Source organism: Amblyomma americanum, chromosome 4 (assembly GCF_052857255.1).
Source record: "Amblyomma americanum isolate KBUSLIRL-KWMA chromosome 4, ASM5285725v1, whole genome shotgun sequence".
In the NCBI taxonomy this organism is placed as follows: domain Eukaryota; kingdom Metazoa; phylum Arthropoda; class Arachnida; order Ixodida; family Ixodidae; genus Amblyomma; species Amblyomma americanum.
Genome location: NC_135500.1, coordinates 193,041,222 through 193,056,441, shown reverse-complemented (window position 1 = coordinate 193,056,441; position 15,220 = coordinate 193,041,222). Strand labels below are relative to the sequence as shown.

Genomic DNA, 15,220 nt, shown 5'->3' with positions numbered 1-15,220 from the left:
GGAGAGCATTCCTCTTCACATCCGACCGCGGTGTCGAGACGGAATAAGAGGGAGCGGGCCGGAAAAACCTCCATACACAAGAAACGAACACAAGCACTAAGTAAAACCAAGATTCAGGTTCAGTAGTGTAGAAACCAATACCGGAGCACGGTCCTAACCACAGAGCCACGGCAATTACTGCCTTTCGACATTCCTAAGTGGGCGCGCAGTAGTTTTTTTCTCCGGCAGAGCCGACGCCCGCCTACGCGACAAAAACGCTTAATTCGCCCGGGAAAGAAGAATCCCTCAACAACGCGCCGACTCGATCCCCCGCAGGACACGATAACACTTGCAAATTGTCACCATGCTAGCGCGGCCAACGCGGCGGCCCAACTTGCGCGCGCACAGGCCCGCGAACATGCGTTCCGCCCGTCCCACGGCGAGCGCCGATTTGGAAAAGCGCGGGTCTCTCTTTTTCCCCGCGCAGCAGCAGCGAGCGAAGCACTCGTTTCTCCGACGGCGCGACCTTTCGGCAGGAAAGAAATCAACGCGAAGGCGGCGCGCCTCCGCACAGGCAGCAAGCGATGACGACGAGGCGAACTCTTAACGCTCCGCGAAACCCACACCACGGGAAAACGTGTGCAGATAGAGAGACCGTGAACTACGACTGCGAAGGTGACTGCGGCGCGGCAGAACGTCCCGCAGGGCGCACGTCAAGGTTTCTCGACAGTCGTCCCAGAATTGTCGGTCGACGCAACCCAGCGTGGACGCGTGGGCAGGCAGGCACGCGCGAGTCGTTCCACAGCGCCGAAGAATGGCGTATTTCATAAACCTGTTGTTTGCGTAGACCCCGTTCACTCGCACGCACCGAAGCGCTGGAAGAGTAGTCAAATTTCTATCACGCATTCGTATACCTAGCGGGACAATTTCCAACGTAATTACCCGCATCTTCGCTCTTAGCAGCGTCGACGCGCCGTCATAACCGCGCGAGCCAACATTACAAAACAAAAACAAAAAAAAACGCACCGCACGGTGGCGCCCCGAAACCGCGCTTCCTCCCGTCCTTGCAACTAAAAAGGGCCGGCCGAAGATCGTCCGCAACGCGCCAACACACGCCACTTCCATCGCCTCACACCGATCATTATAGGACCGGGTTCAAAAAGCGGTACGCGGCCCTGGCGCACGCGGACCATTGAAATTACACTTCAAATAAGCGACAAACCGTGTAGGCCAATTATCGAACCCCGACACAGTTAGGGGACCGCCCGTTCCGCGTACACGTCAACATCAACCGGTGCGGTAGCGAAGCTCCTTCGAGCCCGGAACGTCGGCCCAACAAATGAGACCGAGCATGGGGCGAGCGCCAAGTGCCATCTCCCTTCGTCGGCGCATTCAGCACTTCTCGCGCGCATACCCGAAGGAGCGTCCCTTCGTGACGCGTCGCAAAGGAGCGCGAGGCAGCCGTTATTAACCGGCATACCAGCGGGCAGTCGGCCACGAATACCACACTCCATCCGGAGCCAATCGGCGCGGCAGCCCCACAGCTTGGAAGAAGGAACGTAAGACGATACCTTCCTTCGTTTCTTGGCAGCCTTCGGCTCGGACGGAACGCGTCCTTATCGACGACCATCCCCCCCCTCGCCGGTTACGACCGCCGCATAACACGCAGGAGGAATAACTTTCGCCTCGACCAGGCGCCTGTCTTGGCACGGTGCGCGCGCGCGCCTGCGATAATCGCCGGTGAGAGAAGAAACAATGCCGGCACTCGGCTACGCCGCATGACTGGCGCTTCACAGATGGAAACGGCAATTAGGGCAAAAGAAAATGTGGAAGGTGACGAGGCCAGCCGCGGAAATTACTGCGCCGACCGCATTCGGGCGCGAGGACGTACGACGCATCAGTAAGCGAGCGGTGACGCGACTACGGGCTTAACACTGAAATCGAGGGTGCTACACTCAGGCTGTGTCCGCATTTCGGACGTCTCCGTCTAACCAGTCCCATCGGGCAGGCGCTTTTTTTCTCCTAGGGGGAGGAAAGGGGTGGAATCCAAATGCTCATTCTCGCTTGAATACTAATTAGCTCCTGTCCGTGAGACCGCTCCCCCCTTTTCTTTCCTTCTCCCCCCCCCCCCCCCCCCCCGTCCTTTTATTACCGCTAGTCGCAGCTCAGGTGCTTCAAATTTCGATGGCAGATGGCGCGGCTAGCAACATCTTTTCCTTGCATCGTTTTTTTTTTTGTTAATAAATAGCCACTAACAACAACTGCCTGCGAGGGTATACCTGCTTCATGAACCGCACCTACAGGTCACGATCAGAGGCGGGGCAGTATATAGCAGGACGTCGGCTGGAGCCAACCGCTGTCGCAACCAAGACAGCCGTACGGAAACCTCGCACACTCCGCGATGAGAGCAACCACACGGAAGCCCGCATGCCTTTGCACCTGCCCAGCGGCACTCCTCAACCCCCCCCCCCCCCCCACATACACACACAAAGAAATAAAGACCGTTCTCAAGCTGAAAAGAGTAGGCCCGCATGGCGCACAAACGCGGGCGCGTCAGCCACCCGGCACTTTTCGTCCGCCGGAATTCGGGCGGCGAGTGATCATCTCCCGCACAACCTAGAACCGTTAGCGACGAGGCGCGAGTGCGTCAGAGAAGAATGAGAAAAAAAAAATGGGGGGGGGGGGGGGGGGGAGGCAATCGACGGTTTCCGCCGCAAACTGCTCTGTCAAAACGAAACGGGGCTCTCTTCGAAAGCGAGCGAGGAAGAGGGGGCACAACGCCGCCGCAGCGCACCACATTCGGCCGAAAGGAAGCCGCCACTCAAAACACCTCCGGCGCGCACACAAAAGCGGGCAAGAGAGGACACACACACACAAACCCCCACACACGCATGCAAAACGAACGCCGCAGCTCCGCCGACGACAAAGAGAGAGACGATCCGTTCCGAGCTCGAACGATTGACTGCGCAGACGAGTGCGGGATGGAAACGGTAATGACACACGGGCCTTTCTCTCGCGCGCATCGCCGATAGGAAGAGAGAGAGGTCCCCCCTGCGCGAAGTCAAGGAGGCTCGCTTGCCGCCGGAAGGAAGCCGGTGACACAGATCCTTTCTCCGCCTGCGTGTGTCGCACTTTCGGTGATGCGACGAGGCCTCGGTCTCGCGCCGACGAAACAAAGGCAGGGGCCTGGAGGAGAGGCAGAATAGACCCCCCCCCCCCCCCCCAACACCGACACACACGCAAAGCACCGAACTGCAGTGCATAGCGGGAGAAAAAAATAAAGAAAGGAGATGGAGGGGGAGGGAGAGAACGCGACCCCCCGACGGCGCGAAATTACCGTTATTATATACCGCGCGCGCGCGGCGATATAGGACGTGCGGTACAAATGAAGAAGCCCGGGAAAGTGTGTCGCCGGCCGCCGCAACGCTTCAAAAGGTGTCCGCGGCGGCAGCTAGCGCAGAAGCGGCGCCTGGCCGCGATCCCCCTCCTCCTCCTCCTCTTCTCGGACCGCAGCAGCAGCTTCTGCTGCCGCTAACGATGCAGCTGCACCGCCGTGCCCTCACACGAAGACGCGTTCCTCATTTTGCAACAACGCGCGCGCCGGGGCTGCGGAGAATGCGAATGGACCGAGAGGTGCGCCGTGCGGAGGGGATAACAAAAAAATACACTAAAAAAAGACAAGAAAATAAGGGAATGCGACCCCGCGCGCCGGCCCCGAGAAGAGAGCCTCGGCCGCATTAACGATCCGACAAAAAGCACAACGGCCAACAGGGGCCTCCAGCACACACGCGAAGGGCCGAGTTTTGAAACGAAAGTATCCGCGTTACGACCGCAGCTTCGCCAAACAAGCCAACCCCGCCGAAGTAGCAGTTGGCGCCATGTGGAAATCGGAGCGGCGTTTACGCGAACGAGACGAACCCGCCCCCGCTGCTCCCTCGTGTTCCGCGAAAGGCACGCGTCCAAGCAGCGGCAGTGTCATTCGCAGTAACTTCCTCTCCGCACTATCGTCGTGCGAAAGGCGACCGAACGAAGAGTGCGTGTGCTTTGCGCCTGTATACACGCGCATGTCAATCACGGTTCGACCGACCAGAGTGGCAGGCACCTAGAAGAACGTGCGGATGGATATCGCTGCGAGGCCGCTCTCGCGTCCATGTGAAAAGCTGACCGAGAAGAGCCCCCTCCCCTCCCCCCCCCCCCCCCCCCCCCCCCTGCGGTTCTGCGGACCGCCCCCACTTGGTGGGCACGACGAGAGCGCTCTCTTAACCTTGGCCCCGAATGCAACGTGCTGACGCGAGTGTAATGTATGCGCCGCCTTCTCGTCCATGGCGTAGGGACACCCCCCCCGCTTTTGCATGGCGCTGCTGCTGGCTGCGTTGGCGCGTCGAGGGCGTTCGACTCGGGCTTTTGTTGACAAGGAAAGCGGGATCGAGTGGTTCGCCGGGTTCGCAGTTCATACGAAGAGACGAGAGAGAGAGAGAGAGAGAGAGAGAGAGAGAAAGAATGCCACAACTGGGGACCGGCTGGCCGAGTTGCATCATGGCCGCCAGGAAAACAATAGGCGCTGCGGGCTGTGGTCGCAGGTTAACGCTGATAAATTTATTGAACGAACTATAGGGTTTAGAAACCGATACACGGAGCGCGTTCTTAGCGCTGGCAAAAGAGAGAAACATCGATGCTGAAAGCGAGTGGTCGTTACTCTAGTGCTATCACGCAGTGGTCGCCGGCCCCCTCGAGGTTTTCAACGTTACGTCCGTGTGGCGGAAGACAGCGGCACTCTTTTCCTTTCCCCTTCTCTCTTTCAAGTTTAGTGCACACATACACCACCTACAGCATTCCCGTACTTTCAGGCTCGGTAACCACCGACGTGTCCTTCCAAATTCGGGGCGATCCAGAATAAGGAGTGTGTCGGGGCTACACTTGGCGCACTCAAGATGGAAACTTACAACCGTTTAATACCGCTCCATATCGGCTCCCAACATCAGGGAGGATGTTGGGAACCGGACGGAAAACAAACTGCGCTCAGCTGCCCGCAGCCGTCCGATTGCATGGACAAGCATCTGAAACCGGAATGCAAGCAATAAAAATGTATTTTAAAAAAAAAAACTGAGCGGGCTCACTGCGACAAAGCCACGGCTAAAGCGCCTAACGAAGGCCATCATTCGAAAGCAGGCAGACAGACCTCCGGCAAACCTACGCACTCGGGGAAGGCATACGGGCAAAAGGCGAGCCAACGTCCAAAACGGAAGGCGGAACACGAAACTTCGCTGCAGCGTCCCCTAGGTATATAGCCGCCGGGTCATCCGGAACGGGACGAGCATCGGCTCCGCGCGATCGATCACGACCGATCGGCGAAGCACCTAACCGGCAGCCACTACCACCACCGCAGGAGAGGCGCGCGCAGTAGCGTAGCGTAGCGCGGCTTAGCGCAGGGCACTGAGAGGCGACGCCAAGGCCGCCCAGCAGCGGCGGCGGCAATCAGCGACGCATTGGCACGGACGGGGCAGCGGAACCCGTCGTGGCCGGAACGTCCGAGCGAGCGGTCCGAAGCGCTCATCCCCCCCCCCCCCCCCCCCCCCCCCTTTTCCCCCCTCTTCCCGGGCAGCAGCGGCGGCGGAGAAGAGCGCGCGGGATTCCCACGCCGCCGCTGGCGACCCCGCGACCTTCTTTCTCCGAATACCAAAGCGCCGCCGCCGCCGGTTATGCGCCGGCCGCTCGGACTCGCTCTCGGCCTCTCCTTTCCCTTTCCTCGCCGAAACAACGCGCGCGCATCGCACTTTTATTGTCGTTCTCCTCCGCTCATGCCGCCGCTGCCGCCTGATAAAACGTTCTCTGCCGATCAGGGGTACGCGTTCCAAGCGCGTTTCGTAACGCATTCGAGACTCGGCAGAAAAAAAGACAAAGAGCTCTTCTCGCCCTATCCACGGGCAGGCTGCCCGCTCTTCTTCAGCTATGCCCCCCCCCCCCCCCCCCCCACACACACTCCATTGCGTGCTGGATACCAGCAGCATCGAAGCTGGCGAAACGTACACGCGTACTCTTGCTCTGAATGGCCAAAGCATCAGCTTGTGCCGCTTTGCTGTTTGTGCTGAACCCTATTTGTAGCAACAAGCCCGTTCACAGCGATGGGGCGAACACGCCCTATATGAACACCGTTAGTCCGAGCTTTCAGCCCAACACGTTGGCAGAGAAATCGAAGCCCTGGGTAAATGGAGCGACATCAATATTTCTCTCTTCCTGAGCGACACTAGCGCACTGATACGAGTACAGACCCGCAGCGCAATGAAGAGCTGACCCACATTTCTAAGCGACAACCACGACAGGGCGAAATCGCTCCCAGCTGAAGGCGAACCAGTGCCGGACGATAACACGAACGAGCGCGTATCGTTGACAGCGGGCAGCAGCCACGGGGTATGCAGATGCAACCACTGCGTGCGTGCCACGGGCGGAATTCCTCGAGCACGCCGAAAGACCACACGGCGGGCGCAGCCTGTCAGCGAGACACGCTCTCCGGGAGCTACCGTCGTTCAGTAGCGGACCGACCGTTCGGAAAGCGGAGGCCGTAAAAGGCCGTTACGAGTCCCCCGGTAGCGGTCGCTCAGTCAGCTTCAAGGCACCAACTGCCGGACAAACGAGGACCGCTTCTCGGACAGGTATACATGGGCGCGGAGCGAACAACAAAACGACCAGCGGAGCGCGGCATGCGGACCAATTTGCATACGAGAGCGCTCGCTCGCGCACGTACAGAGGAGAGAGAAGGGCAGCGGCGGCCAGCCGTGGCGAGCACAGGCACGCGGACCGCTCGCTGCTTGGCGAAGGTCGACTCTTCTCCCCAGCTCACGCGCGTGCACGTGAGAACACGGCGAAGAGCAAAGAGAAGACGGGAAAGGTCGCGAGCCTCCGCTACTTCCCCCGCGCTCGCTCGGGATGGAATGGGGGGGGGGGGGGGGGGGGGGGGGGGGGGCTGCCAGAAAGAAGCGCCGACGGTCGCTCCTCACGTCCAACACGCGGAGCGGACTGCTGCACAGGTATAACACCGGCCAGACGCTTAAATTCGCGGTACAGCGCCACACGCTGGCGCAAACCAAGTGCCCTCCTGCATCGAGCACTGAACGATTTGGTGCGCCGGCAAATGTGCGACGCGCCGGCCGTGATGGTAGCACACGTGAGCAGCAGACACGGACGATGCGCGGCATCATAGGTACAGGTGGGCGCTGCAGGGCTCCCTACTTTCTTCCGCTGGCAGCTAAATGCGCAGCTTTACAGTGCCAGCGGCCAGCAAAGGCTACACGAGGCGGGAGTCTGTGTTCGCGCAGGAAGAGGCCGATACCACCTCGAGACAGCATGTAGCCGTCGAAGACCCGTTGTACGCTTGTCCGAGAACGCGTCGCAGTGGGCCACCATTTCGACGTCGCACTTCGGTTAACCGAATGCGGGCAGGAACAGGGCTCAGAATGAGCCCCAGAGCACAACGCAATCCCAACAAGGCTAGCCCAACTCGAAATCAGTGTTGCAGGATTAATCACGCCCGTAGTGCTGCTAGGCACAGGTATTCGTTCTTCTCCCGCTCACGAGACGTCGCGCCACGCCTAGGCGTTTTCTTTTTCACTTTTGTGCGTGCGTGCACGTGAAAACCGCTACGACAGCCATAGGCGCGATAGACAGACAGGTCGGCGGCGCCTCGCCACAAGGCAGCAGAGCCTTGTGGTTCAAACCCAAGATCCACGGCGGGGTCCACCATCCCGGTAGATTTTCACAAAGCACAGCCGACGCTTGTACGCACAACAACGGCGATTCCAGCGGTGACATATTCTCGCCCCTAACTGTCCTGGCAGCGTAGTCTTTCCGCGCGGCGCGCGCGGCAGCAGAGGAGGAGCGGGGGAAGCACGCGGAAATGAACAGCGCCCCATCGTTGCTCCGGCGCTTCTTTTCCTGCGGAGCCCATTCACTGATGCACTAGCCCCTCGCGGTAGGCGCACCCCCTGACCGACAAAGGGCGGAGAACGAAAAAAAAAAAACAATACGAAGGAGCAGCGCAGCAGCTTCTAACCCTGGCCCTTCCATCGGAAGGCGAAGGGGTGCGAATATAAAAAGAACCCGCCCTGGCAGTCGCGACGTCTCCCGCGAAATCCAGATTTCTCGGGCAGATGCTGGCGCACACCGCGAACAATGCCGAGACGACAGCGGAGGTGACGGAGGGAAGGCCGCGCCACGGAGAAGAAGGGAGGCCTCGGCTATTCTAATCCCCCCCCCCCCCCCCCCCCCCCCCGACAGACTGGCAGAAAAGGCGCGCGCACGCGGAACCAGGGTCCCGGCGGCAATGGCCCTGGGCGCCTCCATCTCGCTTCACGCATTGTAATTTCGAGCAGGCCGCGTCCCATTTATCCCGCCCGTTTCCACGCTGTAGAGGCGAGGAATATGGAAAGCGTCCCTCGGGAGCCTAAAAGCGAAGCCCGATAGGCGAACTGGCGCGAAAAATAACTATCAAACAAACAAAACAACAGAGAGAGAGCAACGGCGTCATCACCGCTCAAATCGCAGATTCCGCGCGGAGATGTCGGCGCGCGCTGCAATTGACTCCTCGCACCCACCGGTCGGGCGCACTGCAGCAAACAATGCCGGGCGATGACGGAAGGGGGCACGCAGCGAGCACAGCGGTAACGACGACGCGGCTACTCTTCTCAGGCTACCCCAGAGAGAGAGAGATCGGCGACGCATGGGCCGTCTCCACCGAATCACCCACATCGCGACGGCAGGAGAAAGGGTGAGGGAGAGAGAGATGCCCACACAGGCTCATTCTTCGTCTCTCTTATTATTAGTAACCCGGCCTGCGGAGACCGCACGCTACAACGCTAGCGCAAACAGCAGACAAAAGGAGCGCAGAGAAGCCGGCTTCGCATTCAATGCCACCGCCATTAGAACAACGCGGCACACATTTCTGCGCAGGTCGGGAGGGGGGCACACTTTCTTCGCCTCGGAACGCGGCAAACGCCGTCGCGCGCGCGCGCGCGCGTGTGTGTGTGTGTGTGTGTGTGTGTGTGTGTGTGTGTATATATATATATATATATATATATATATATATATATATATATATATATATATATATATATATATATATATATATATATATATATATATATATATATATATATATATATATGCGTAGCCGCTGAGGCACGCCCGCTTCAGCAAAGACGCGGTTGCGAGAGTAAAAATTGGACGCCCGACCTCGGCGGTGCTTTGCTTTCTATTTTATTTTCTCGCGCGCGCTACCTCGGTGCTGACGCGTGCATGCGTACGCCCACCTCACACGACGCGGGTCCGAGATGCCTCGCGAAACATTTTCTTCCCGCGCGCTTGTGCGATGAAACGGCAGGCGCGGCGGGAAAACAGCTCCGCGAGAAAGGTCGTATTGCGAGGGCCGCCTCGCTACGGCGACGCCGCGTAAAGAACAAGTAGCGAGCCTCGCCCCGCGTCCGTCGGCCACCAGTCGGGAAAACGAAACTACCGGGGGAAGTTCCCGCGCGCTTTTTCGCGCCGCTGGCCACGTTGTTCGGAAGCCACGTGCCGCGACCAAGCCGCCATATCAAAGCCTGCTCTATTTCTTTTCTTCATTTTTAACTGCCAGGAATGCTGGCGCAGGCGAACTCGGCCTCACGATCATTCTCAGCCGCAGAAAATCTTCGGGCCCGAACAATACGCACCAAAGAAACCGCGTAGCGGCCGGTGCTGTCCCGGCCACGAGGAGGGAGACGACGCAGCGCCCCTGCCCTGCACACGCGGCGTCTTTTCTTTGTCCGCCGTCATGAACCGCAAGCCGCTTTCAGCCCGAGACAAGGCGGCGGGAGGCGGCGGGAGACGCTTCCACAAAGTACGAGCTGCGCATCCTAAAGGCGCGAGTCGAAAGACACTTCCGGTGGCTGCCAAGCGGCGGGTGCAGTCAGTGACCGACCCCGGTAGGAGGGGCGCATCTCGGCGAAGCGGGTCACGCGCATCCAGGGCTGCAGCAAGGGTCGAGGGAGGGGGACCTTGAACGAACCCCCGCAGCCGGTCGGGCAGAAACACAACACGGAGGTGGCCGGGGGGGCTCCCTTTGTCTTCACGCGGATGCGGCGACAAAAGCGGCCGCGTCGCGATGAACGGGCCGCTGCGAGCACAGGTCGGCCGCCGCCGTAGCCACCGAGGGACACGGGCGTTACGACGCGCTCGGTAAGTAGTGAAAATGTTGTCGCACGACGAGCTGATCAAAGTAGCCGGTTCCTGCCTCAGAAGCTGCGGTTGCGGGGGGAGAACATCAATCTAAGCGGCGCCTCGGGAAATGAGTACCCACAAAAGTAAAGAAACTGGATCCGTACGGCGAAACAAATTGGCTAAAGCGCCAGTGTCACGCCTCGCAACGCGATTCACCCCAAGCGCACTGAACGAGAATCATTAGCGCGCGAAATAACGAAACAACGGCCAACTAACTGCATTTGAAGAGCAGAGCCGCCCCCCCCCCCCTCACCCGTGGGAGAGGCCTACTTCTAAGTATAATGTTCACGACGGCGCACAGGCAGCCGCCAGCCATTCACGGTCACAGCGATCGATCCCGCTGGTGTTCGAAGGAGACCGGATCGTCTCCTCCTCCGCCAATAGCAAGTAGCGTTCGCAGCCGCCGTTATGTGAGGCTAAAGACAAGGCCGACGAGGCCCGCGTGAGAACGACCCACGCTTGTCGTCACGACGAAGCGTGCAGGCGCACTGGACGCGCATCCCCCTCCAAGGGAAGATTCACGCCAAGAGCGAAGGCCGACCGCCAATGAGCCACGCGCGACCACTACTTTGGGCGACCTCGCGAGATGACGGGCATCAGTGGGGGGCGAAGCAATAACAGTCTCCCGATGACAGACCCCACCGCCCCAAGACAGGACGACACCCCCTTAGACGGCTCGCACGCGCTATATGGGGGCTCGACTCCGCGGCCAACACACACGCACCTCGGCATCGTCCGCCCTAGACAGGAAGAGAGAGCGCGCAGATGAGGAAATTAAGAGCGAGCACGTGGCGCGCGTTGTGCTTTGCATTGTCGCGAGGTAGCGTAGGGGAGGGAGACAACCGCAGAGCCGGGTAGTTAAGACAATCAGCATGCACTGAGGGCGGAATAACTGGCCGGGTAAATGAACGAGGTGAGGCCGACGTGAACAACGCAGACGCAGCGAGAGTAGGCAGAGAGACTCGCCTTCATACTGCTGCGCAAGGACAACGAGGTCGGGCCCCTTCCGGCCAGCGCACGAGGGGGGAGGGGGGGCGAACCGTGTGGCCGGTGCTCCGGTAACCTTTCGAACGGGAGGTCGCGCGGCAGAGTCGCCAATTCGCACGGGGTGGGCGCCCGCATTGTTTCCAAGCTCGCGCCAGTCCCCCTGCGGCGTGCAGTGCTCTGGCGCCGGTGAAGGCGGCTGCGCACCCGTCGGTTGTTGCATCAGGGCGCGCGCGCGCACTGCCGCGACCCCGTCGAGCCGGAGGAGGTGCCCCGTCTCGCGTCGGTGATGCAAGTCGTCGAAGAGCAGCTAAGCGTGTTCCGGACGTGCACGCGGCGATCGCACACGGCACGGTACGGCCACGTGGAAAGGCGGACACAAAAGGAAAAATTCGACGGGACCCGCAGCACCCTGAGGGGCACGGTTCCGCCATTCCGGGAAGACAGCGAGCGGAACAAAAAAAAAAAAACCGCTCCATCCCACCATCGACGGGTTGGCAACGGATGGCGGCGGCAAAGGTGCAGACGTCCGCGGAGCGAGCGCGGTGCACGCGTGCATCCCGCGCTGGCCGCGCGCCCACCGCCGCTGCCCGCCTCGATAAGCGGTCAGGGGTCAGGGCGCCGACGGTGCTGTAGCTCATTGGCATGGGCGACCGGTCGCGCGCCCGCGGAAGCCGCGCTTCCGTCAAACTACACGCCACCAGGCTGCGTGTTTGCGGAGCGCACTTACAACCCCACTGCGTTAAACAGCAGGAAGGCTCGCATCGGTCATGCGACAGAGCGTTTGGACCCCCGCGCCGCCGTAAAGACTACACGATTGCAGGCGTTCGACGAGCCCGTTCTGAGCTAACCGTATGCGTCGCGCGTTCTTGTTTCACCAGGCCCCGTTCCTGCCGCTGCTGCTGCTGCTCGGCCTGCTGCTGGCGGCGCCGGCGAGCCGCGCCTCGGAGCCCGTCGACCCCATGGACGCCTACCTGAGGGCGCAGCCGCCCGAGTCGGCGCGGACCAGGCCGGCGGCGGGGCGACGGGGCTTCGCCGCCGCCGAGAGCGTGTCGACGGCGAGCCGAAAGCTGCAGCTGCCGGAGGAGGAGAGGAACACGGACGACCTGCCGTTCGGCGCACGCCTCAAGCCACCCAGGCTGTACGGCGTGACCGTCGCCGACCGGCCGCCGCCCACGACGACGCCGCCGGGCCAAGAAGCCACTCGGCCGACCACGACGGCCAGGCCACGGCCCTCCGCTCCGGCGCGAACACCGGGAGCCCGGGGTGGAGGCCCGCAAAGGCGGCGCCTCGTCCCGGACGACGTCGTCGGTCCCAAGAAGAGGCATCGGACGACGCAGCAGCATACCCCAAGGCCCACCGCTCCTCCCGCGCCGCCACGGACCAAGTTCAGGACGAAGACGACGTCGACCACGACGCCGAGACCGACCCTGCCCCCGCCAAAGGGTAAAGGCGGGCCCAAACAGAGGAAGGCGTTCCCCAGCGGCGCCAAGGGGCCCACCCAGCTGCTGGCGGGCAAGAACGGCACGCGGCCCGGCGCACCCATCAACGAGACCAGCGGCAACGGCACGGCGCTGGGCCCCAAGGCGCAGGCGTCATTCTTCTTCACCAACGTGGGGCCCAACCACTTCGAGTACCGCGGCGTGTTCGACCAGAACGCGGTGCCCATCAGCTTCCGCGACAACCCGGAGACCCTCTTCCAGCTGATCCCGCAGCTGCCGAGGCTCTTCGAGGACCCCTTCTCGGCGCCCAAGGGCCCCGCGGCGCACCTGCTCCTGCAGCCGCCGCCCAGGCTGACCGAGCCGCCGGCGCCGCCACCGCCGCCGCCGCTCACGCTGCTGCAGCCGGTGGTGAACTTCATCGAGGACCCGCCGCCGCCCACCGCCGTGGTCGAGCACGTGCCCCCGCCGCCGCCCCCTCCTCCTCCGCCCCCACCTCCACCACCGCCCGCGTCGCGGCCTCAGTCCCTGACGCGGGGCGGCTTCCCCAAGTACGACTACATCCGCGGGCCCCAGTACCCCAAGATCTTCAAGTTCAACGACGAGCGCATCAGCATCGTCGAGTTCGAGCGCATCAAGCGCGAGGGCCGCCTGACGCGACGCCGCGGGGACGCCCTGGACCCGGACCGCGTGTCGCGCAACAACTTCCTCATCTTCCACGGCGGCCTCTTCAAGGCGCGCAACGAGGACCAGACGTACGGAAACCTGGTGGCGCCGCCGCCTCCGCGCAGCGAGCCCGTGTACGCGCCCTACAAGGCGCCACCCGATCCCGGGGCGCCCGATCCGCCGCCCGCGACGCGCTTTCACTTCCTGCCGCTGAAGCCCACCTTCGCCAAAGGGAAGCCCGGGGGATTCGTTTACTTCATCAGGACCTGAGGACGGCGCTGCGGCCAACCAGAGACTGAGACCTGACAGCCAGCGAGCGATGTGCCGCGATTCAGGCCCCGCCACGGGACCAGCAGTTCCTTCCTCGTCCTGACGTGATGTCCGTGTGCGGTTAGGTGCTCGCCATTGGGTGCAGCCGCGAAGCGACAGAGAAGGACGACCCTACGCGAGGTGTGTGTCTATGCAGAGACCTGTCCTTAGCATGTGACTCGATCGGACACCTGCGCCCCAATACGGCGGCGCCGGATACACGAGTGTGGTGCGCTTGCACAGTGGAGTGACATAGCTCAACTTAGTAACGTCACAATGAAGAAGCCAGTGCAGTGGCCATGGAGGTGAAAGCAGAACAGGACGAGCGTGTTCTCACCGACGAACATTTCAGAACGAAAGGCACCAGAGTTGGCACGAGTGCGGGCAGCGAATACGTGGGCAGCGGGTGTGACCGCCCGGACTGCCCAACAAATCGCCACACTGTGCACCCCCAAGATCAATTTTGGGCACCGAACATGCTCCATGCAACTGTTACACACACACACACACACACACACACACACACACACACACACACACACACACACACACACACACACACAAAATTTCAGCGAATGTTCACGTGAAAAGCAACAAGAACTATTAACTACTTATTCATAAAATTAAGAGAGCACGAAACAGTGCCCATCTAACCATTAGCAACGGTGTCCACAGAGAACACAAAATCTGCACAGAAGCCACTTTACTGAAAGAATTAACTGTCACCCAAAGAAGGAAGCAAAAATTTCTGTAGCTGCACTGAGAAAATAAAAATTTACTACGACATGGAATTGCAATTCGAGGTCATATATGCCACTTGCTCCCTGCTCTAAGCTATCGAGAAACAAGTGCCAGATGCATAAGCATACACAACAATGTGCACCGAAAGAAACATGCACAGCAAATGTTGCACTGCGTACACATCTAAAAAAAATCCAGTCAAGAAGATACCAACTGCACTGCGATGAAGCACTTGGGCATAGAGAAAAGGAACGGAAAGCCCACAGCCAAGGGAGCTGAGCTCCCAATCCCAGCTCAGCCTACCTCACCGGGGCAGCGAGGTTAACAATCAAGAGGGCAAGGGGCAGCTCCGAGTGAGGAACTGCCCTTTGAGCAGCAGCAGCCAAGAAAACAAAGAAACAAACGAGGTCGGGGCGAAACAAAGGGCCAAGCAGGATGACACCATCTCTTCCAGCCCACCACGAGAAGGGCCAACCCGAAGGGGGAAGGGGGCCTGCATTGTTTGCAGGGGCCATCAGGGGAGGGGGGCACCAAGTAAAGAGAAAGAAGCCAAGGCGGAGAACAAAGGAGGCATCAGCTCTCGCACGGACAAGCCCTCACCTCTGCTCTCTTTCTCTCCACAACGTGTGCACGCAAGATGCCCAGAGCAGAGGTGGGGGGCCCAGTGATGTAAGCCCAGTGCTAATGATCTCCAATATGGGCAGCCTGCTACGCATAAGGAATTCCATGGCCACCTTGCTATTCAGACACAACACCTGCGTCTGCCTGCCAGCCTTGCCTCCCTTCCCCAGCACACAGCAGTGACAGAAGCTGCCAGTTTGCATGCAACACGCGCTGCCAGAAGAGCGTGAAAG

General features: G+C 60.6%; 2 protein-coding genes across 3 annotated transcripts in view; one reads left to right on the top strand and one right to left on the bottom strand.

Annotated features, from left to right (window-relative positions):
* LOC144128921 (uncharacterized) overlaps positions 1–13,720 on the top strand; it is a 17,766-nt gene extending 4,046 nt beyond the window's left edge. The window contains exons 1-2 of one of the 2 annotated variants that reach the window (XM_077662722.1): positions 8,579–8,740; positions 12,093–13,720. In XM_077662722.1, coding sequence (XP_077518848.1) covers positions 8,693–8,740; positions 12,093–13,586 — 1,542 coding nt within the window. In that variant the 5' untranslated portion in view covers positions 8,579–8,692 and the 3' untranslated portion in view covers positions 13,587–13,720. Of the gene's footprint in view, positions 1–8,578; positions 8,741–12,092 lie in introns of those variants that run through there. The other variant, XM_077662723.1, reaches the window with a different exon arrangement.
* Naa15-16 (N-alpha-acetyltransferase 15/16) overlaps positions 1–15,220 on the bottom strand; it is a 112,636-nt gene that overhangs the window by 56,958 nt on the left and 40,458 nt on the right. The window lies entirely within an intron of this gene.